The sequence below is a fragment of the Corylus avellana genome, chromosome ca9 (genome assembly GCF_901000735.1).
Source record: "Corylus avellana chromosome ca9, CavTom2PMs-1.0".
Classification (NCBI taxonomy): Eukaryota; Viridiplantae; Streptophyta; class Magnoliopsida; order Fagales; family Betulaceae; genus Corylus; species Corylus avellana.
Window position 1 is genome coordinate 341961 of NC_081549.1, and position 20742 is coordinate 362702.

The 20742-nt window shown below is 35.4% G+C and overlaps 3 protein-coding genes and 2 non-coding genes across 5 annotated transcripts; 2 read left to right on the top strand and 3 right to left on the bottom strand.

The window, feature by feature from the left end:
- The first annotated feature begins 1567 nt into the window (after window positions 1–1567).
- On the top strand, window positions 1568–1691 carry LOC132162663 (small nucleolar RNA U19). Its single transcript, XR_009438243.1, has one exon. It is a non-coding gene; the product is annotated as a small nucleolar RNA U19 (small nucleolar RNA).
- A 109-nt stretch (window positions 1692–1800) lies between these two features.
- LOC132162669 (small nucleolar RNA snoR138) lies at window positions 1801–1958 on the top strand. The gene has a single exon (XR_009438249.1). It is a non-coding gene; the product is annotated as a small nucleolar RNA snoR138 (small nucleolar RNA).
- Window positions 1959–4307: 2349 nt separating this feature from the next.
- On the bottom strand, window positions 4308–6231 carry LOC132161908 (uncharacterized). The gene is made up of 2 exons (XM_059572128.1): window positions 5269–6231; window positions 4308–4881 (listed from the first exon to the last, which is right to left on the bottom strand). The coding sequence occupies exons 1-2, from the start codon at window positions 6028–6030 to the stop codon at window positions 4765–4767; spliced, it is 879 nt and encodes a 292-aa protein (XP_059428111.1). The 5' UTR covers window positions 6031–6231; the 3' UTR covers window positions 4308–4764.
- Window positions 6232–8481: 2250 nt separating this feature from the next.
- On the bottom strand, window positions 8482–13482 carry LOC132162112 (5'-adenylylsulfate reductase-like 7). Its single transcript, XM_059572368.1, has 4 exons — window positions 12989–13482; window positions 10430–10611; window positions 9597–9721; window positions 8482–9226 (listed from the first exon to the last, which is right to left on the bottom strand). The coding sequence occupies exons 1-4, from the start codon at window positions 13148–13150 to the stop codon at window positions 8787–8789; spliced, it is 909 nt and encodes a 302-aa protein (XP_059428351.1). The 5' UTR covers window positions 13151–13482; the 3' UTR covers window positions 8482–8786.
- A 1908-nt stretch (window positions 13483–15390) lies between these two features.
- Window positions 15391–20136, bottom strand: LOC132161922 (translocase of chloroplast 34). Its single transcript, XM_059572143.1, has 8 exons — window positions 20018–20136; window positions 19427–19540; window positions 19168–19275; window positions 18953–19077; window positions 18524–18788; window positions 16138–16206; window positions 15864–16025; window positions 15391–15769 (listed from the first exon to the last, which is right to left on the bottom strand). The coding sequence occupies exons 2-8, from the start codon at window positions 19520–19522 to the stop codon at window positions 15692–15694; spliced, it is 903 nt and encodes a 300-aa protein (XP_059428126.1). The 5' UTR covers window positions 19523–19540; window positions 20018–20136; the 3' UTR covers window positions 15391–15691.
- Window positions 20137–20742: the final 606 nt, after the last annotated feature.

Here is a 20742-nt window from a genome sequence, read left to right on the forward strand (position 1 = left end):
TCCTGTTTAAGTTGATGATTCGTGGAACCCATGAAGGTCCAGGGTTAAGGGCTTAGGCTCTCTTGTCAATGTATTAATGTATTTTTGGGACATTTTTCTTTTGGTTTGAAAAAGTGTAGTGACATAATATAAAGGTTAAAATAGTTTTGAATTGCTTATTTATGAGAAAAAAACAAAAAACAAAAAACAAAAGAAAGAATAAGAGAAATTTAACAAACGGAGTTTTAACCACTAACCAAACAGTCAAATTGTTACAAGCACCATAAGATAAAGCAAAGAATAGAGTCTCCAACAACTGAATTAAAATGCTTTATTCACTAAATTACAAAGAGTAATGCTATAAACTATATTTTTATCACACTTTGCTATTGTGTTACTGTTAATAAGTTCTTCAATTCTTATTATTATTATTAAATAAATATTAATTCAATGGTTGATTGGCCATACCTTTATCAAAAAAGTGAGATTAAAATATAATTTTTAACATTTTTCGAATTATAATACATATGTAGTTTCTAACCTTTCTAAGAAGATGGGCAGCGCCAATAGAAGGGTGGCTCAAGAGTTAAGACCAATTGCGATGTGGCCTTGGACTCCACCAAAGGTATCGTGAGAGTGGGTATATATCGTGGTGAAAGATCACTGTGGCCGATTCATTGCTGCGAAGTATGTATCTTTCCGAGGCTATCTTGAACCAGCAGCGGTGGAGGCCATGGCTGCCTTCCATGCAGTTACGTTTAGCAAATCTATGGGTATCACGCAAATGTCTTTAGAAGGGGATGCCATGATTTGCCGGTATTACCTCAGCGACAACCCAAACAACTCGGTATGGCCATATTGTAGACGACATGAAACTGATTTTGTATTCTTTTCCTGATTGAAAAATGTTGTTACGTTGGTTGTGAGGCCAATTGTGTGGCACATGCCTTGGCCAAGGAAGCCTGTAAACACATCATTGATAGGGCCTCGATAAGTGATGTTCTAGGTTCGATTCGTGATATTGTTTTGACCAAACAAACTAGTTTGTCTTCTCTTTGATTAAAGAAATATCATATATTATCTTTCAAAAAATAATAAAATGCATAGACGAATAATTTTACACATTACACTTTTATTTCATTTATTGACATGATAAAGCTAATCGGCCATTAATAACTAATTAATAATACCACATCCATAAAATAAGATAAAAAGTAAAATAAAAATGTTTTTCTTCAATCTTCATGATATATGCACTCACTATTTCGAAAGTCAGTAATGTTGATTTCTTCTGCTTTAAATTATGAGTTTTACTTTAAAAAAAATAGAACTAAGGGGGTAGTGTAGTAATTTAGAGGCGTGATCTCTAATTTAAAAAGCGCGCAGGCCCTGAAACCCTAACTGTGGTTGCTTTCTGTTGGCTCTAGCCGCAAAACCCTCTCTCCCTTCCTCCCTTCCTTCTTCCCTGTGTTCAGATTGGATTGTTTGTGTGTTCAGATTGGATTGTTTGTGTGTTCAATCTGGATTGTTTGTGTGAATGCCTCATAGAGTAGCCGTATGAATTTAATCTGTTGATTTCGATTTCATAGCTTGGCTTAGTTAAGGGGCAGATATCAATTTTTGAGTTTTCAAAAGCAATGGCCGCTTTGACGGGATTCTTGGGACTGCTTCGTCTTTCCCATCAATCGTCCCCCAATCGGCCTTTGACATCTCTTCTTCTTCTTCTTCTTCTTCTTCTTCTTCGTTAGGGTGTTTTTTTTTTAAAAAAAAAAAAATGAAATTTTTAATTAAGATATCTCTTTCCCATATCTGTTTGTGTTGGTTGCCTCCAGAATAACTAAACGGTGATTAAAAATACGATGCCGTTTGGTTCAGACAGGGGCACACAGTAAGTAATCCGAATCCGTTTGAGGGAAAGGAACGCCTTTCTTAGGCTCTTCATGTTCCTTTCCTATACAGCTTCTGAGCTTCGGATGTATATTTTTCTTCCCCTCTCCTCTGTTCACAATATTAATAATCTTCAATAGGCATTTTCTGCCTATTGAAGAGGGGTGGAAAAGGAAGTCTAAAAGTATTATTCTAAAACTTTATTTGGCTCCTGAGTTTTTACTCAATTTTACAGACTCTTTTGAAATTTCGAATCTCTCATTTTAAATTCTTAAACTTTTCATTACTCCCAATTAGTTCATTTTCGTTAATTTTAACTGTTAAAAATACAAAAAAAAATTAAAATGTCATTGATTTTCATTTTTTTAAAATAAAAAAACGAATTTTATACAAAAGTCAGAAGTATAAACGTTATGTAATGTTTAAAATATGACGAAATGGTTTACATTAAAAATAATTGAAAGTTTAAAGTTTAAAGGGTAAAAGTAAAATTTTTTTTAAAATAAATGGTAAATTTTAAAGACTAAAATGGAAGAAGGAGGTTCTCCCACCCTATAATGCATATAAATATGCTAGGTTGGTTCAATACGATGCTTATAATCGACCAACAACAATAAATTATAAATATATAGGTAAAGGTAACAAATCATTATAGCTTGTCCACAGGTACCTTCATAAGGAAGTGTTCTATTGTCTGATTATTGTCCTTTTAAAGTTATCTTTTATCATATAATATGTCATGATACATCACATCAAACAAAAAAATAAAAAGCACCCTAAATGGAGTTATACTTTCTTTCTTTTTTGGGTTAAGTACAGGTCTTGCTTTTTCTTTCTTTTCAGTCTCAAATTGGCCTTATAATATATATTATTTTTTATAAAAAAATAAACACATCAAACAAAACTATTAACGCTACATTTACAATTATTTTATAACTTATTGACATGTGTTAGCATATAATTTGAGTCATGTTAATTACTAAAAAAAATCGCTCTCTAGTCAGATGCTAACCCGTGTCAATAAGCTGTTAAAAATTTGTAAATCTCAAAATTTTCCAAAGAAAAGAGAGAAATATAACCAAATTACTATAAAAATATACAACTAATCCAAATAAGATTCTAATCCAATCATTTGTCCTCATCCCCTTCTGAATCTTTTGCTATTGGAAATGTTTCTTGTTGGTTCAACGTAGCAGCACATGAGAAAGCAGCCAATGAATGATCAGAACGTTGCACCCAACACATAATTCCAATAGGGCCAATCACATCATCTACTTCATAATGAACCCTTGTTGAGATAATTGTTCGGCCTGCATCACTGCATAAATCAGGGGGGCACATTTTCTCTAGTGGGGTCGTGACTAAATAAATTTCATTTGTTTGGATGGACTGTTCGTTCAATCAGTCAGAGTCACCGAGTCACCTCCTTTCATGGCAACTGGCGTGTTAAAAATATCTGCGAGGGGGTTTGTGGAAGAAATTCAATTCAATTAGTTAGGCATCTATATTACCCAATTGGCCTTCATTTTTGATTAAGACCACCGAAAGTGATGCTTCCACGATAAATTTTGCATTTACGTACCATTATGGGAGACATTAAAGAATGTGAGGCGGCAATTATGTAAGAATAAATTTATCAAATTCATGAAAAGATTCAACGCTGTCAACATCATATATATATATATATATATATATATATATATATATGTTGTTTATGGCTGAGAGAACACCTAACATTTCTCAATTCCTATAGATCTCAAAGATATAAATTAAAATAAATAAATAAATAATATGTGAACTATTTTATTGAAATGAGAATAAAAGTTCCCAAAGACTTCACCAGACAAGAATTAATTATTTAAATTAATATTTTAACAAGTAATGCTATATATTATACCATTATTTCAAATGCTGACATGTCATTGCTAATTCACCCTTAGATCAGCTCTTCTTAATGAGTAATGCTATATTTTCTACATCTACATCTTACCCTTATTTTATTGGGCTGGTGTGATAGTGTCATGGAACCTTTATTTTTTTTTGTTTTTTGAACGAGATTGGATAGTCATTTTCATTGTGTCACATTAGCGTATCGAGATCAAGATGGAGTGTAGAATGTAACATTACCAAAAAAAAAAAAAAAAAAAAACTATGGGTGAATGAAAAATACCGTATTAGTGTAGTAAGATAGCAGTGAAATATATAGCATTACTATATTTTAACACCCACCTTATCAATGTCACATAAGAAATGTTCACTTATGATAAGATCAATGGCCACTATTTCCATAGGAATGTGATATCATATTAATAAAATTAACACAAACTGAACATTTAACAAAAAAAAAAAAAAAATTACAATAAGTTTGTTTCAAATTCAGTAATTTAAAAGGGCTGCTTAGCTAGTTCTCTGCAGACAGACAATCACACAACACACCACAATAGACACTGTGCAGTGCTCCAATTAGATCGCATTACATAAAACCAAAATATCAGCAGTCGGATATGGATATGGATATGTATGACCATAAGGATTCGACAATACAAAGAGGATTCGGAATCTATACATATGGCCCATAAGGATAGGATAGAGATTCTCAACAATTTTGTTGTTTGAATTGTCAGTAATTTGAGCAGCAAATGTGAGAGTCTTATGAGTCCAATCTGTTGGAACAAATGCGAGGGCAACCTAGGACTTATTCCGGCAAATAGACCCATAAGAGCTCTATCACATACTACACGGATTACTAGCAATTCGGATTAAAAATTGCTGAAGATCCGGATATGGCACATACAGTTTATTTACAAACGACCTTATGCAAATATGGTAGAATTAACATGGCAATTCAATCTGATGGTTGAGTCTTAGGAAGGACCAGAATTGCTTGGAGGCAGTGCTTTAAAGACCATCATAGTAACCACCAAAAGTGATCTGAGCTCTGGCCATGGGAACTCCTCTTGCTGCTGATATTACTTCATTCAATTTGGTTGCGCGGTGCACCACTTGCTTAATTCTCTGCAATCACAATTGGGGTCAGCTCAGCTCAAACACCCAAATGGAGCAGCAAGAAACTATTTCAATGCATCCCCTTTTTGTTTAAGCTGCTAAGAAATTATGTTACTGTTGGATTTGAATATGTCAACTAGTATGCACAGCTAGTAAAACCTCCTATAATCAATGATCAGGATTTGCTTTCTGATTGAGATGATACTATTTCTTTTCAAAGTAATTTTTAATTGAAGGAAGAAACCACAGGGCTAGCACCAATTCTGACATATATACGCAAATACGGCTCAAACATATAGAAAGTGTGGTATTTGATGACATGACAACACAGAGAGACAGAGAAAGCAAAACTAAATAGGTGACAAGAATTTGAAGGAGTACAGGAAAGTTGCTGACCTTGTCATCAGTGTAGATCTGGAACCGAAACTTCTGGTTCTGCTGGTGTTGTTTGTTTCTTTGGTGGCTTCCAAAGAATATAATACAGATTGTAGCAGCAGCAACACCAAAAGAGCAAATAGCTCCAATCCCAGTCAAGCTCCACTTCCATATGTTCAGCCTACCATTAGTCTCTTCCCAAGAGACCTCCTCTTTGTTGCTATCACAATCAATGTCTATGCTGCTTTTCTTGCCCATTGCCATATCTTTCTCAATTTTCATTCTTGGGGAGGTTTTACTCTCCAAGGCCTCACTTTTTTCCTCAAATTGAAGCGTTCCCGTTTCGATTTGAGGCAAAAACCCCCTAGCACCAGACTTTGGGGAGTCCATTTTCATGTCGACAAATTCATTTTCCTTCATTTTGAAGAAAACTTGTGAAACCGAGTCTTGATCAGCATCCATAGCTTTGATTCTTTCAGTGATAACAGCTGATGGCAAAACACTGACTTCAATAGGAACCTTAGCGATGCCCTTCACCAGATCATCCTCCCGGGCCTTGCCGCCACCGCCACTTGTTGGTTCCCAATCAATTGGAAGTGGTACAACTTGACCTGGAGGTTCCATGACTTTCCTAGAATTTGGAGATGGGCATATGAAGTAATCCATGTTGAAAACAGTTTTTGGATCAGAATTACGTTTGCCCGAGAAAACCCTTTTCTCACCATCTTCATGGAAATCAAGGAACGCATCATCAGGGAGGTACTCCCACTCATCAAGATCCATTTCCTGTGAGGATTTTTGGGAATGGTAGATGATGGTTGAAATAGGAGGTTTGAGGGGGGTTTTGAAAACGTGGGTGTTGAATTATTGGATCAAAGAAGGTGGCTTTCATGGAGTTTAGCGTGGATTTTCCATGACTAGTGAGAGGAGGCCACCGCCGTGGTGTCCTCTTGCTCTTGGAGTGAAGATTCAACCCTCAAGCAATGGGGGGTATATGACATGTTCCGAATACTTATCCATCCTAAAGGTGACAAATTGATGATGGGCCAGTAGGGACCCGCCTAGGAAGGAGAATGCCCTCTTTGATGATATTTATTTTCTTTTGTTTAATCGGCCAATCCCTTGCAATTATTATTTGTTATTATTTTTTTTCTATTTTCTTCCTTTATCCTATATTCTTAGTTCTCTTTTTTTTTTAAAAAAAAAAAAATCATTCTTTAAGAATATATTATCTAATATGAAAAATGTGATAGAGATTTCAACAATTTTATTGTCTAAATTGTTAATAATTTAGATAATAAATATAACAAAATATTTATAGAATTCATCTATTTCAGCAAGTTTCGGACAACTCATCCATTTGTTAGGATAAGTAGACTCCAACTAACAATCGAAGCAACAAATTACTGAAAATCCGGATATCAAAAATAATAATATCCTAAAAGAATGTTGATTGATTCAAAGCCAAGTAAGGTAAATGAAAGAATTGTTGTTTTGAATAAAGTAAAAAGCAAATTATTAAAAAAATGTCGGAATAAAATAAAAAAGTAACAAAATGAGATGGAGGAAAATAATATGAAATTTAATTTAAGTTTGATTACAATAATGTGAGTTTGGATGAAAGTGAACTCAATAGATTACGTTCAAAATAGGGTGAGAAAGAGCTCTAAGGTTCTTGTAGACACGTGTAGAGTCTAGAGTCTAGAGTCTAGAGAGAGAGAGAGGCTTCTACTTTGAAGAGATGTGTTTGTTGGTTTTCCTCTGAGAGGGGAAGAAGAAAAGGAGCTTCGGACGGTTGCTTGTTGGAGTTGGCTTGGAATGATAATGATGGGGGTTGGGTTGGGTTGCGGAAGGGAAAAGGGCAAAGGTGAAAGTGAAAGCCCCATTCGTATTCTATACAACTGTCCATGGGTTGGTATCTTTATCTTTCTTTTCTTTTATTTTATTTTATTATATTTGTTGTTGAAATATATCATGACAGATTTGGATGAATATCCTCACGTTTCTTTCAATTTGTGAGAATTATAAATGTTTGTAAAAAATTATATGTATTTTTTAATATACTGAATTGAAAAAAATAAAAAAACTTTATTTTTTGTGGATTTGAGGTGGCAAAATTACACAATTGAATAGAGAAATTACCCTTGCTTGAGAGGACACGAAATCTAAGCATTAATAATAATAAATAAATAAATAAATTATAGCTTAGTTAGAGAAGCATCCACAGCAATGAATCAAGCATGACAAAGCATACATGATTGAGTATAAAATAATAATAATAATAATAATAAAAATGCCAAATATCAGAAGTAGATTAAGTTTCATCCACCTTCAATTTTCTCACATTTAATGTAATACACTGAATTAAAAGATATATATATATTTTTTAAATGTGAAGTTGAGATATATATTAAAATATGGAGCATCATAATCCATGGTTTTAGCGCTTATTCTAGAGTCTTTTTGCCTACATTTTATAGAATTGGTTTCCATTGACATTGAGTTCCCCCCCAACTAGAATATGTTTCCCTTGAAAGGAAAATACTTACGGAGTCAATTTAGGGCTATTCATATGCCCAAACACGTCATAAAGAAGAGCCTTAAATTGTGATTACGTGGAATTGCAACAAACCAAGTAGCACTGTAAACGTGGACACTGACTGTGCTGAAAACGTGAAAAGGTTGCTGATGTAATAGAGTGGCCCACCTAACCTAACCTAAGCATAGCGTAGTTGGGATCTTTTTTCTTCAGCCTATGCAATGCAATCAATATAAAGGAAATTCATCGGTGCTAGTAATAGTATCCAACCAAACTAACATTCTACCTTACGAAGTGCATGACCGGCGCAGGTGAATCATTCTCTCACAATTGCTTGCCCATGGGTGTAGTGTACGAATGCGATAAAAAAATTAAAAAAAAAAAAAAAAAAATGGTTTACGTAGATGTTGAAAAACATAACCAACCATTTCACTTGGATGATTTGAAAATGCTCTAAGATCCCCAATTTCTTGCCAAGAAATGGAGCAGAGAATGAGAACGTGAGTGGTAGACCAAATACTCGAATTACCCAGAGTGCTTCAGGCACCCTGGAACTGCACCTTCCCAGAAATCTCAGTCCGGGTATTTGACCCATCAATTAGATTGGCAACATAAAAGCCCCCCCGACAATTTATCACTCCTTTTGTATTACACTAATGACTAGAACGCAGTAGAGAGAGAGAGAGAGAGAGAGAGAGGTTAATATGCTTACATTGAACAGATGTTTAGAGTAGAGATGTTCTTCCGAGTGACAAGTATTTTACACAAAAAGAAAGCTGTTCTCAAATTTACATTCTTGTTTGCTTCCTCCAAAAAACCCAACTCAAACAAGGATAACAGCTTCAGCTATATCACTAAGGGTAAAAATTTGGGGGCACAGAGAGAGAGAGAGATGACTATCTGCCCCAGTGCATCACAGCAGTTTATATTTATACTATTGTGATCGATAAGAGCTCTTTTCTACCCTCAACTTGACTTGAACAAGACTGTAACTTCCACCTTAAGATGATGATGATGATGATGATGATCTAGCTGATGAAGATTCACCCAAAGCGACAGAAGCCAAGGAAGAAGCCCAAACCCGGGCATTCTTTGCACCTTCGTGGAAGTTCCTGGTCTTGCTTAGTCTCAGCTTGGTCCATACCCCCCTCATATCAATCAAGTGAACAATACGGCCCATTATTTGGCTTGTCTCACCAAATATTTCCAACTTGAAATGGGGAATATATATGACCCAAAATGCTTTGAGACGAGATAACACCCGTGGGAATATGCATACAAGTAACCTCAAGCACAGGAACAATATAGAGAATGCCAAGTAGGGTTCCCTCTTTATGATCTCTTTTGGTGACAAACTATTCCATGACAGGAAAATGGATTTTCCACCACTCTCCAAGCTGATTGGTTGATCCTCAGCAAAATACTGAACTGGTTCAAGGCCTGAAATGCATAAATCACATCATGACGTTTATCTTAGAAACCAACTTCAAGTCATGAGAACTGCAAGGCACAGATCCTCGCAAAGGGGTTGAGATCCCCTTTCTTTTTTTTATACTCTCTTCTTACTTTTTGGATGTTTGAGAGAGAGAAGAGGGGGGGTTGGAAAACCATTTTCGGAGTAGGACAGAAAGAAAAAAGCAGCAATTGGACCATGCGCCACAAATATGCATATATGCATTATTCATGTAACATTGCAAAGAGTAATGATAGATGTAACTTGAACTCAACCCTGCATGTGTGTACTGAGTAGGCATATAAATACATACATAAATAAATAAAACATATATTTTTTTGTTTAGGAGAACCTTACCTGTGGTCTTCTTATAAAATTGCACGAGGGAAGCGAGATTTTTTGGACCCCGATATCGCACCCTTGATGTCCCATTTACCATTAATATGGAAGGCAAGCTATGGATTCCATATCTTGAAAATATGCTGCAAAACAACATGCAAAACTCAAATGAATAGCAGACAAAGAATAAAAGCTCACATGTGTACACATTAAAACATTGCCAACAGAATATTGGTGTCTCTCAGCGACTTTAATGAAAGTTCTCAGAGAACCTTGTGTCCTTTAGGTTTCTTGGTCAGATAGGTATTATCGTCCAGGTTTCCTTAGAGGAGGTCAATTGCATACAGTTGGACTTCCACATCATAATTTCAAATTCATTTTAACAAGCCAAAAGGGAGAGAGAGAGAGAGAGAGAGAGAGAGATCTTTCATTCAACCCTTTCTTCTTCGAATTAAACCCTGAACCACTTGCCCAAAAGAAAGAGGAAAAAAAAAAATTATTCCTGAATTTAAGACCTATTCCTACACCTCACCCTTTAATCAAGTCAGCCACAACCCAATTATATTTCAGGAAATGCTTCCAAGAAGATATGATCATGATTACCAAGGCCATAAATTTACCTAAATCTAATTAAACTGTCATGCCCTTACTTATCTATTGCATGTCTCTGGGAAATTATATTATTTTAAGGCAAACGCAAAGTACAATCAATATTTTGCCAGGAACATTTGCTTCTTAGAAGCTCTAGCAATTTTCAACTAGCCCATGAAACTACTAACAAAAGAAGGAAATGGTTTCAACCCACAATGATAATATAAGAAAAGAAGCAGGTCAAGTAAGTGGCATCATACCTTGGCATGGCTGAAGATTTCTCAACCATCAAATGTTCTATCTGAGGGAACATGGAATTCAGTGTTTCATATGTTGGAAGCACACTGCGAGAAAATGGGCACCAAGAAGCATAGAAAAGTACAGATGAATATTCATTCCTCCGCTTGGAAGTCAAAGCTCTATCAAGGAAGTCTCCATCCACCTGAAGATAAAAAGATATAGATAAAGACGTGCCCTCTTTTTTCAAAAAATAGTACATAGTAACAAGTCTTCACTCCTGACTAAGAACAAGCAGGTCATACAATTCTTCAATCATCATACCATTACATCAATGAGAACTGCTATACACACTCTCACTCCCACATTTCAAAGTGCACCTCCATCTTAGTTTGGAAGAAAACTCTATCCCTCTTGACCCTACCTACTAGGATTAGAAATCCTTTTTTTGTACATATAGGTAAATGGAATTCATTAAAAAGCGGAAAGGCACAATCTAAGTACACAAGAAGTATACAAGAGAAACACCTACCAGAATAAGAAAACATATCTAGAAATCAACTAGGATTAGGAATACTAATTTGACTAATAAAATAAAACCCTAATAGAACACAATAAAAGACCAACTTGGATTCAATAAATAAATAAACGAATCCAAGAAACTCAGAAACTCAGAAACTCCTAGAAAGTTCTAGAGTTGACCTAAGAATCAAAATAGGCTTAATGTGCAGGTATTGCGGAAAATTACATATATGCTCGTCATCACCAAAATATCCATAACTTATGAAATAAAATCCAAATTGAATCCTAGTGACTTGCAATTTAAAACCATAAAAGACTACTCTCATCCAATATTACAGGTGAGTCCCACACATGAAGAACTCTAAGTTGCAAAAATTCAAAATCACTCCAAAGACATCAACTTGACCCTTATCCAGGGTTACATTAAGTACTTTGTTGCACACAGGATTTGATCACAACAGTTCATCAACTCAAGTTTTAAAAGAGTCATTTAATAAAAGATGAAATAAGAAATCCTAAGATAAATAAATAGTTCATTTGAACAAAAAAGATAACAGATTCCAATGAAAACACTACATGGCAACATATTGGGCTTGTTTGGTACCGATGGGATATTCAAATAGCCCATCAAGCATCAACAAATATCAACTTAACAATAAAACAACATTAGAATGGGAGAAAAAAAAGAGTAAAGGGTGTGTTTAGAGCTTTCCCATTCACCTATCTAACCCATGAGTAGTAGGGTACTTAAGGAAAGACACAAAAATATGAAACCACAATACTTACATAACCTCCACATTTATGTGGGAAGGGGGGTTGTGTGGAACTATCCCGCTTAACCCCTTCACTAGTGACTGCTACAGTTTCCTAACCACTAAGTTTCACTGCGCATCATAAGGCAGCAGAGATGTTTGCCTATTGTCTTTGGACCCATAAGTAACACAGGTAGGCTGAGGTTATGGGTTCATTCCCTAATGTGTGGAATGAGTTGTTCACCGATCAAAAAAGACAAGTAATGCAGAGGAGATGTTCCACACATCTAGTATTGAAGCCTACCAGCTGGGGTTCCAACAGATGTTATCTTGTTGCAAATCATCAGGAAAGAATGATTTCAGTCATTCAAATTTTAATTTTGGACAATAGAACAAAACCTTCAAACAATAGTAGACCAAATAAGGTAATATAATTGATTTGAATGGACCTTTCAGGTGCCAAAAACTTTCATAACAAGTGGTAGAAGGATGATTATCAACATTGATATTGAATGGGAATATTCCATAAAGAGATAAACAAGACAACAACTTCATCCACAATTCTTAACTGTCTCGAGCAGCATCAAATCTTCTGCAACCTAAACTACACCCACACATCATGCTGCAACAGTAAGTGCTAAAATAAAGTATGTCATTTTTGCATACTATTTTCCCACGTCATTTTTTTTCCTACCCATCGTGTCTATCAATAGTCCATAGAGCTAGAAAGCCTAGAATGGACCCCAAAAATGTGTCTCAAATACTTTTCCAGCAGCTAAAATCCTGATATAATCACCAAACCTTGCAACTTAAACTAACAATTATTTTTCTCCCACTCTCTTACTGGCAAACTGTTTGCTTAATACTATATATGCCAACCAAAGCTTACCCTAAAAAAATTTACATTTCATGCCCCACCTAGCACATTGAGAAAACCACAAACTATATCAAGTATATACTACTGCCGACCCGTGTTATTCTCCAAACTTGACACCACAATCTCTACCACACAAAATTAAAACCCAATACCCTCAACAAGAAAATACACCAGCCCTTTGCATCGGAACCTCTAAAGGACAGGGAAAAAAAAAAAAACGAGAAAAATCACCCAAGATCAAGCCCGAATCCCCAGAACCCAACAAATCAACAAATCACATCCAGCATCTAGAAAATGAATATCTACAATCACTACCAAGATTACGACAATAACCAAACAAATAAACAAAAACATAATTCAAAATAAACAAACTTACGCCGAAATGAAAGCGGAAATGTGAAAACAAAAGGAAAGAAAACCAGAAAGCATACCTGTAGAGGTGGGTTAGGGGAGATCCCAAGAGGGCATTGGGATTGATGGGCGTAGAGAAAGAAATTCGATTCCTTAGGGCACAAAGCCGAAGACGAAGACACGAACCGCAGCGAAGACAAGACGGTGATGTAGAAAAACAAAAGAAAAGAAGAAACAGCCATAGAAGAAGAAGAAGAAGAAGGAGGAGGGTTTGCAGAGAGACTAAGCAAGAACAGAGAGGCCAAATCGGGCGGGGAAAAATATAGGGATAAAGGAATTTAAGACAACAAAAATAAAAAGAAAAGGGAGAAAAAAAATGAAAAAATGAAAAAATGGGCTTCCCTCAAGCTTTGGCGTTATCCCTTGTTTCTCTGAGTCGTGAGTGCTCGATTCTGTGACTTATCTCTCTCTCTAATCTCTATGGTATGGGTGGGTATTTTGGAGTGGGTGGTGCTAACTGTGGCTCGTTGAATCTACTTTTTCCAGCTCTTAAGGCCCTTTTCGTATATCTATTCCTCTCTCTCTCTCTCTCTATATATATATATATATATATATACACACATATATTTTCCAGCTCAAAACCCATTTATATTCTACTTTTATACATTATTATTATTATCAAACGAGTATTAAGAAAATATCTATACACTCTCTTCTCTCTGGGACTGCCTCGTGTGTGTTACAAGAGAGTCGAGACGGGGTTGGTGATAGAAAATAGAAATTAATATTGGGATTTTGTTTTTGAGGAGCTAGGAAAGTTCGTTTTCCTTCTTATCTTTTGACTTTTAGGGTGTTATGGTCAATCTCTATAAGAACACGTGGCAGATAGGGATGTGTGGGAATTGTGATGCATCAAACCCTTGGAGGACGGAGAAAAATGGGCCGCTTTTCACCTTGTAGTTGAAAATATTTTTAATTGGTTTCATATTCTTTTTCTTCCATTCCATAAATGGTAAAAATTTCCTTCCTTATAACTATTTCCTCATTTGTAAAAAACAAAAAAAAAAAAGCTTAAACTATCAAGGAGGTAACAATTTGTGTTCAGATTGAAGCATGAGTATAAGATTATGTAGGTCAACCCTAACTTAATAATTTCGTCTTGAGTTGGTCGATTAGGTCAAAAATTGTCAACCTTAAATGGCGTATGACAAGTTCAAATTGTGTTGAAGTATGAATATAAAATTATAGAAATCATCCCAAACTTAACCATTTAATTAAATGGGTTAAACCCCTTAACCTTACTTTGCTAATTTTGTGTTAGGTTCACATTAAATTTGTGGGTCGCATAAAAAATTAGCAGCCCTAAATACTACCAACTAATCACTTTTTAGTTCTCTCCCTCTTTCTCTCTCTCTAATTGTTAATCAAGAAATGCTCAAGGAGAGTGGTTTTTCTTAGGGGGGTTTTCTTAATCTTGCCTCCGTCATATTATGAGAGGTCATTTTTCTTTTAGAGTCTGACTATCCTTTTTATAATGAAAATAGAAAGATCTAAACGTAAGAAGTTCTCTCTTTACAGTCGTTATTTATTGAAAAAATTTTAATTATGTACAATAAGAATAAAGTAATGCTACAAGTCCTTCATTGACTCTTAAAATCACCATTGTACTTGTAATTGATCATTTTTAAAATTTTGATCAAATGATAATTTTAAAAACCACATCATTATTAGAGGGACACAAAATGAACTTCTATAATTACTCATAAGAATGCTCTATTGCATAACCATCTGTGAGTGATTGTCGGGATCCGACCTGCTCAAAATGTTTGACCAATCAAACCCCAAGCAAGCTCTCACATGGGCTGAGAAGACTCCATTGAGGGCAATAGAGTAACCCTATTGCAATTTGCACATATCCCCGTCCTTTTTGAAAAACTAAAGATAGATCTTCCTTTACAAAAAGAATAAACGTCTACTTGATCTTAATCACTTTAAAGTGAAAGATGATATATACTACAACCTTTGAGAATCTCATAATAATATTTATAAAGAGAATAACTTCTTCCAGAACCCAGCACAAGTCCAAATTTTTTGCCCCATCCAATAAAAGATTGACATGTCTGCATGAAACAAAAATAGAAAAACAAGAACACCAAATTATTTGCTATTCAGCTATTCTCTTCCCCAGTTAACCCATAACTCACGAGATTAAACCCGAGCTATAGGTCATAAAAAGGGGGGCTTTTTCTTGGGAAATTCGGGATGAGAAAAAGAATGTGAAAGAATTCGTTTTATGTGAACTTTATCGCAGGTAGAGATAATTGTTGAGAGGAAAAGAATGGGATCTTAGTCTGCTTACGATTTGCATGGCCAAAAAACTGTGGAGCTAGCCTCCAACTTGTACCAAGTTACTAAAAAAGTTATTCCCAACCATAAATGACTAGTTTTCCTTTTTTTTTTTCAGAAGATGGAAACCATGGTATACATCGGAACCGAGTACATTGAAACATAAAAATATATAATTCTTCTACAGATGCAACATTAACTAGGTAGCCAAAAACGCCAATTTAAAGAGCATAGTTTATCTGAGTACACAAAATCCAACTCTCTCAAAACACAAAGGAATCCATCTGCCGCAGATAACCACTACTGCAGAATATACGGAAATGCCTAAGAGATGTGATCAGCACAGGAAAAACTGCATCAACATTAAGAAAAATTCATGACAATAAAAGGTTCACAGCCAAATCGGGGAAATTGCTAGTAGTCACAGCTGAATCCTACTACTCCCATGATGGTCTACCCTCCCTTGCAATATCGTTCTTGATTGCACGTTCTATCCCTTTAACAATAAAGAAGTACTGTCAACAAGCAAAGAGAACAAATGAGTGAGATTGTTTATCCCTGTTTCAGAAGAGGAGAAACACAAAAGCATTGAAAGTCTAGAAAGCATACTTGGAAGGCAAAAATAAGTGGAATCAAGAACTTCCCTCTCTCATTGGGGTTTGGCCCTTCAATCAGCTTCTTGTCAACAACAATAGACTTACTTCCATTCAACACAACTTCTGTGATTGTTTTGACTAAATGAGGAATCCAGGCAATCCCATTAGGAAGAACCTGTCAACAAGCACCACCAATCTCCTCAGCCTCTTGGAGAAGAGAAAACATCAATGATAAATGAACTGAAAGATGAGGACCACAACCAAGTGGCATCAGGAAAATGACTAACCTTTTCATCAATTTCATTCTTATTACATCTTCCACTGTTCTCAACCAAAACAACAGGGATAGCAAAATCCTATTATAGAGAGAGACAAAATAGACAAATCAATTTCATGAAATAAAAATAGACAAATGAATTTCATAAATACATTTCTTTATAAACTGAAACTTATTTCAACTTGCTGAGCTCCAACTTAAAGAAGCTCCACAAGTCGGACTTCTGTATTGAGAAATACAATAGTGAGCACTTAAGTATATCTTAGGACATGGAAACACACTGTCAAAGTCATTTGTCAAGAAACAAAAATAGGGTCCTCACTACCAATGTCAGCTTTCTTGTTCCTTTTTCTTTTTGTAAGTAGATATGTATTTGAAAAGGGATAAAACAAAAGAAGGTTAACAGGGGCACTACCCTAGCAGACACATGCATATACAAGGGGAAACCCCAAAGAATGAAGAAAAAAAAAACAACTCCTAAAACTTTTTTTTTTGATAAGTAATGTTGTATATATCAAAAATCGCAGAGGAACGTAACCCTAGTACACAAGAAGTATACAAAAGAACGCCTAAGACTAAGGAGAAAATAGAGCAAGAAAATCTGAATAGCTAATAACTAAGGGAGCCAAAGAAGTAGATGTCCAAGTGAACAGGGAAAATAAAGAAAAAGGACTTGAGCCCCTCCAAAGTCCTCTCCAGATTATCGAAATTTCTATTGTTTCTTTCCCTCCATATGCACCACATAAGGCAAAGAAGCACCATCTTCCAGGCGACCGCACTCCTTGAATTACCCCCAGACCACCAACAAGCCATTAACTCCTAAAACTTTAAAGATCAAGAAATTCTAGAAATTAGAGAGGCAGCATCTAGCAGCCATCCGATCAAAATCTTGAAAAGTGAAGCTTCAATTTCAACACAAGACAAATCATAACCCTCACAATTTTTGAGCAATCCTCTCTCTCCAAATTTTTTTTGATAAGTGATCCTCTCTCTCCAAATGCACCGCATGATGCATAAATGAAAAAATAGACTTCCAAATCTCTCCACTACAACGTATTCCAAAGTGTCCCCTCAAACAAACCAATAATCCAGTCATTGTTGTAGGCATAGCCCTCATCAACCCAACTGAACAAAACACAAGCAACCACAATTCTCTCATGGTCAGCTAGTAGTTTAGTATGCATCTATCAAATTAATCTAAGGTCCTTGAATATTAGGACATGTGGACACAGGGAAATGCCACATGGTACAACTTTAATTCTTTTACATATTGGCATAAAATGATGCATCTAAGTAAACTGGCTAGCACAGCCAGCTCCTTCATTTTGAGATAAAAGAAGGTACTCTAGGAATGCATCTAAATCCCACATTGCTTACTTACTAGGTGAAACTATGCTTTATAAGTGATTCTAAAAAAACTCCAAATTGACTAGTCCTTTTGGAGTAATAACACATGTGGCAAGTGCTTCCCCTTAGCCATTACAATGTGGGTTAGTCACTTTAGTCCAATGTATTAGAAAGGACATTTGTCTTTCGGAGACAAAGGAGTTAGACTGAATCTTGAGATATAAGCAAGGTCGAAGTATAAAAACCGAAGCGAATCTTGTTAAACTCGTTCCTCGGCCCTTAGTTTCCACTATATCTTAGGAGTAGTCAAAGGAAGTACAATGGGTCCAAGTAGGAAAAAAATTCACTAAGAAGTAGGGCATACAACAATGGATCAATTCATTCAACAAGATACCCTTTTTATTGTAGCTTCTCAATTTTTACATCTTATGGCCTCAATGTTGCAGAAGTTTTTCCATTTATGAGATCATTTTGGCCTTTAAGTTTATCCGTTTATGAGATGCTTTCAGTCTTTAAAGTGTAAAACTTAAGAAAACACTCACGCACACAAAACCCAAAGGTAGCATATTTTGGATTTTTTCAGCAACAATGTCAATACTTTCGTGACTGAGAAAATGACAAGCCAAAATTACTTAAAGCCATCTTCTTTTGGCTTGACAGATCTTCATTCACCAACAGTTGCAATAAGTGACAAAATGAAAAAGGAAAAAGTACGTACATTTAAATGTATATGACAAGAGGTTCATGGGCATATAGGTTATTTACCAAAATGCATGCAGTATCCATATAGAGAATCTTGAAAGAATGCACAAGTAAAAGAGAAAGTCAATTGTTTATCATTAAGAAAACCACTTTCCATGCACTTCATGAATCTTCCAAAAGCGAATTGGACAATAAAAGAAGTTTATGCACAATGTCTTACATCAAACAGTTCAACACTTCAATATGATCTATCGATGACAATATAGAGGGTGGAGGAAAAATGAAAAACACATCTTGAACTTGAGGTTGCAGAAGAAGAAAAAGGAGAAAAGATAAAAAGGATATACCTGCTTATCCTGTTTTTTTAACCCCGCACCGACACGAACAACTTTTAGAAGAGCCCCTGACCTTTTGGAGTAAAAATCTTCATAAGGTAATCCATCTGGTGGAGAGAGCTGAGCATGCGTTAGGACAACTAAAGCCCTATCCCATATTCCTTTACCAAAACTTTCTGTTATGGCTTTAACAACTTGCTTATCCAAATTATCAACCCTATATGCATCCAAACGGTCCACATATAGTAGAACATCGATGGTCTTGTTCAGAAGAGAACTGCTCAAATGGCAATTCCCACACCCAACCCCCAATTGTGCATGAAATGAAGAAAAGAAAAAGAAGTCAAGAGTCATAAATAGATTGAAGTCGAATCCCCAAGCAATAGCCAGAAACATATTTCACTAGGAAATCATATCATACTATAACAAGCAAAAGCATACCGTTTTATAATCTCAAGTGCCTGCGCATTGACATAACCTCCTTCTATGAGCCCTGGAGTGTCAATGACGTTCAAAGTAAATCCAGCCCTCGATCGTGACACCGTAACAGTCCTGGGTGCTTCTGACTAAAACACACACAAATCTGTAGATATAAATATGAAGTGCACAGCACAGAAACCACATAAATGACCCATGACAAGGAAAGCAGCATATACCTGAAAGGGATTAACAGTCACTGCTCTTTCCCCAATGATTGAGTTTATGGTCGATGACTTCCCAACACCACCTTTCCCCATTACAAGTATTGTCAACGTGTCCACATTCTACACCAATATATATATGAACAAAAGTTCAAAATACAAGAATCAAAAACTATAAACACCACATGTATCAAGCCCTAGTGAAATAATCAATTACACGCCTGCAACCAAGCACATTTGTTAATAATGAGAATATGGGTCTGAGAAAAAGAACCTCCTGCTTGAGTTTTCCTAGCAATTCAAGCAATTTGGTCTGTGTGGCAGAAGCGAATGTGTTGATCCCTATCCATTCACGTGTTAAGGACGCCATAGATAAATGTTTGTCCAACTACTCCAACAAAAAAAAACCCAAAACAAATAATAATCAGCAAATAGTCCACATAACAAGCTCTCGGTTGCAAACACTGCAAAAAAAGCCAAAATTAAACCCTAATCAAGAAATTATCACAAACACATCTCTGGCAATAAATAAACTCCTTATCCAATACAAATTTCCAAAAAAGTGTTGTCGATTATACAAAATGTGCACAACCAGTCCTCTTTTTCTCACGCACACACTATCTAAAGCAACCCCACAGCATGACCATGGTGCCTTGTCAGGAGCAAATTTAACAATTTCTTACACGACACAGAGACCCAGAAATAAAATCCTGACTGGTGCTTATTACAGTGAAATGAATGAGAAAAATGAAATATTGGTACCTCAGAAAGAAGTCAAAGAACCCTAAACCCTACCAAAAGCAAACAGTGATAAGAAGTTGGAGAGCAAGAAAATTGAGAAGGGAAAGAAGCAGGTTTTGGGTACCTGGGAAAACCAAGATTTTGATGAAAAATGCTTTTCTTGGTTTGTAATCCTTGAACCGAGCGGCCTTATCCCCTTCCCCTATTCGATTTTGGCGGAGACAAATACTATAAACCTCGCAAGTCGCAACAAACCAAATACTTCTTGTATCACTCTGTCAGCTTAGCTCACACGTGCGTGGCGCATGCCGACTTCCCATATTAACAACACTTTCACCGCTTCCCGACTAATTTTGGTTAAAAAAAAAAAAAAAAAAAAAGATTTTTTTTTTTTTTTTCACATTTTAACCTTCTTTTTATTTTTTTCCTTAGTCTTTTTATTTTTCTTTTTAGATTGAAAAAAAAAAAAGAAGAATGATTCTATTTTGTAGAATCTAGTATAAATGTCATACAATTGACATAATTGTAAAAATCAGCTGAATTAGCACTTAATTTTTTTTTTTTACAAGTGCTAATTATTGCCACGTTATTACATTGTACGACAATTATACAATAGTCTACTAAATAGTATTACTTTAAAAAAATGATATGAACATATAGAATAATGTTATTTACTATTTAGTAGACTATTAGACAATTATCATACAACTGAGATGACAAGATAGTGAAAATTAAAATTTTGATCACCAATGTCTTTATAAAAAGAAAATCAGTCAATGATTTTCATTGTCTTGTCATCTTAATTATATATCAGTATATTAAATAACACTTCTCAAACATATAACATTT

What these genes read in the sequence shown, in the direction of transcription:
- LOC132161908 (XM_059572128.1), bottom strand. Translation starts at nt 6,030, where the DNA reads ATGGATCTTGATGAGTGGGAGTACCTCCCTGATGATGCGTTCCTTGAT. An exon ending in AGATCTACACTGATGACAAG is followed by an intron (nt 4,882 to 5,268) that starts GTCAGCAACTTT and finishes TTGTGATTGCAG; the next exon opens with AGAATTAAGCAAGTGGTGCA.
- LOC132162112 (XM_059572368.1), bottom strand. Translation starts at nt 13,150, where the DNA reads ATGGCTGTTTCTTCTTTTCTTTTGTTTTTCTACATCACCGTCTTGTCT. An exon ending in CCCCTAACCCACCTCTACAG is followed by an intron (nt 10,612 to 12,988) that starts GTATGCTTTCTG and finishes TTTTATCTTCAG; the next exon opens with GTGGATGGAGACTTCCTTGA. An exon ending in AAATCTTCAGCCATGCCAAG is followed by an intron (nt 9,722 to 10,429) that starts GTATGATGCCAC and finishes GTTGTTTTGCAG; the next exon opens with CATATTTTCAAGATATGGAA.
- LOC132161922 (XM_059572143.1), bottom strand. Translation starts at nt 19,522, where the DNA reads ATGGCGTCCTTAACACGTGAATGGATAGGGATCAACACATTCGCTTCT. An exon ending in TAGGAAAACTCAAGCAGGAG is followed by an intron (nt 19,276 to 19,426) that starts GTTCTTTTTCTC and finishes ATATTGGTGTAG; the next exon opens with AATGTGGACACGTTGACAAT. An exon ending in GCACTTGAGATTATAAAACG is followed by an intron (nt 18,789 to 18,952) that starts GTATGCTTTTGC and finishes CCATTTGAGCAG; the next exon opens with TTCTCTTCTGAACAAGACCA.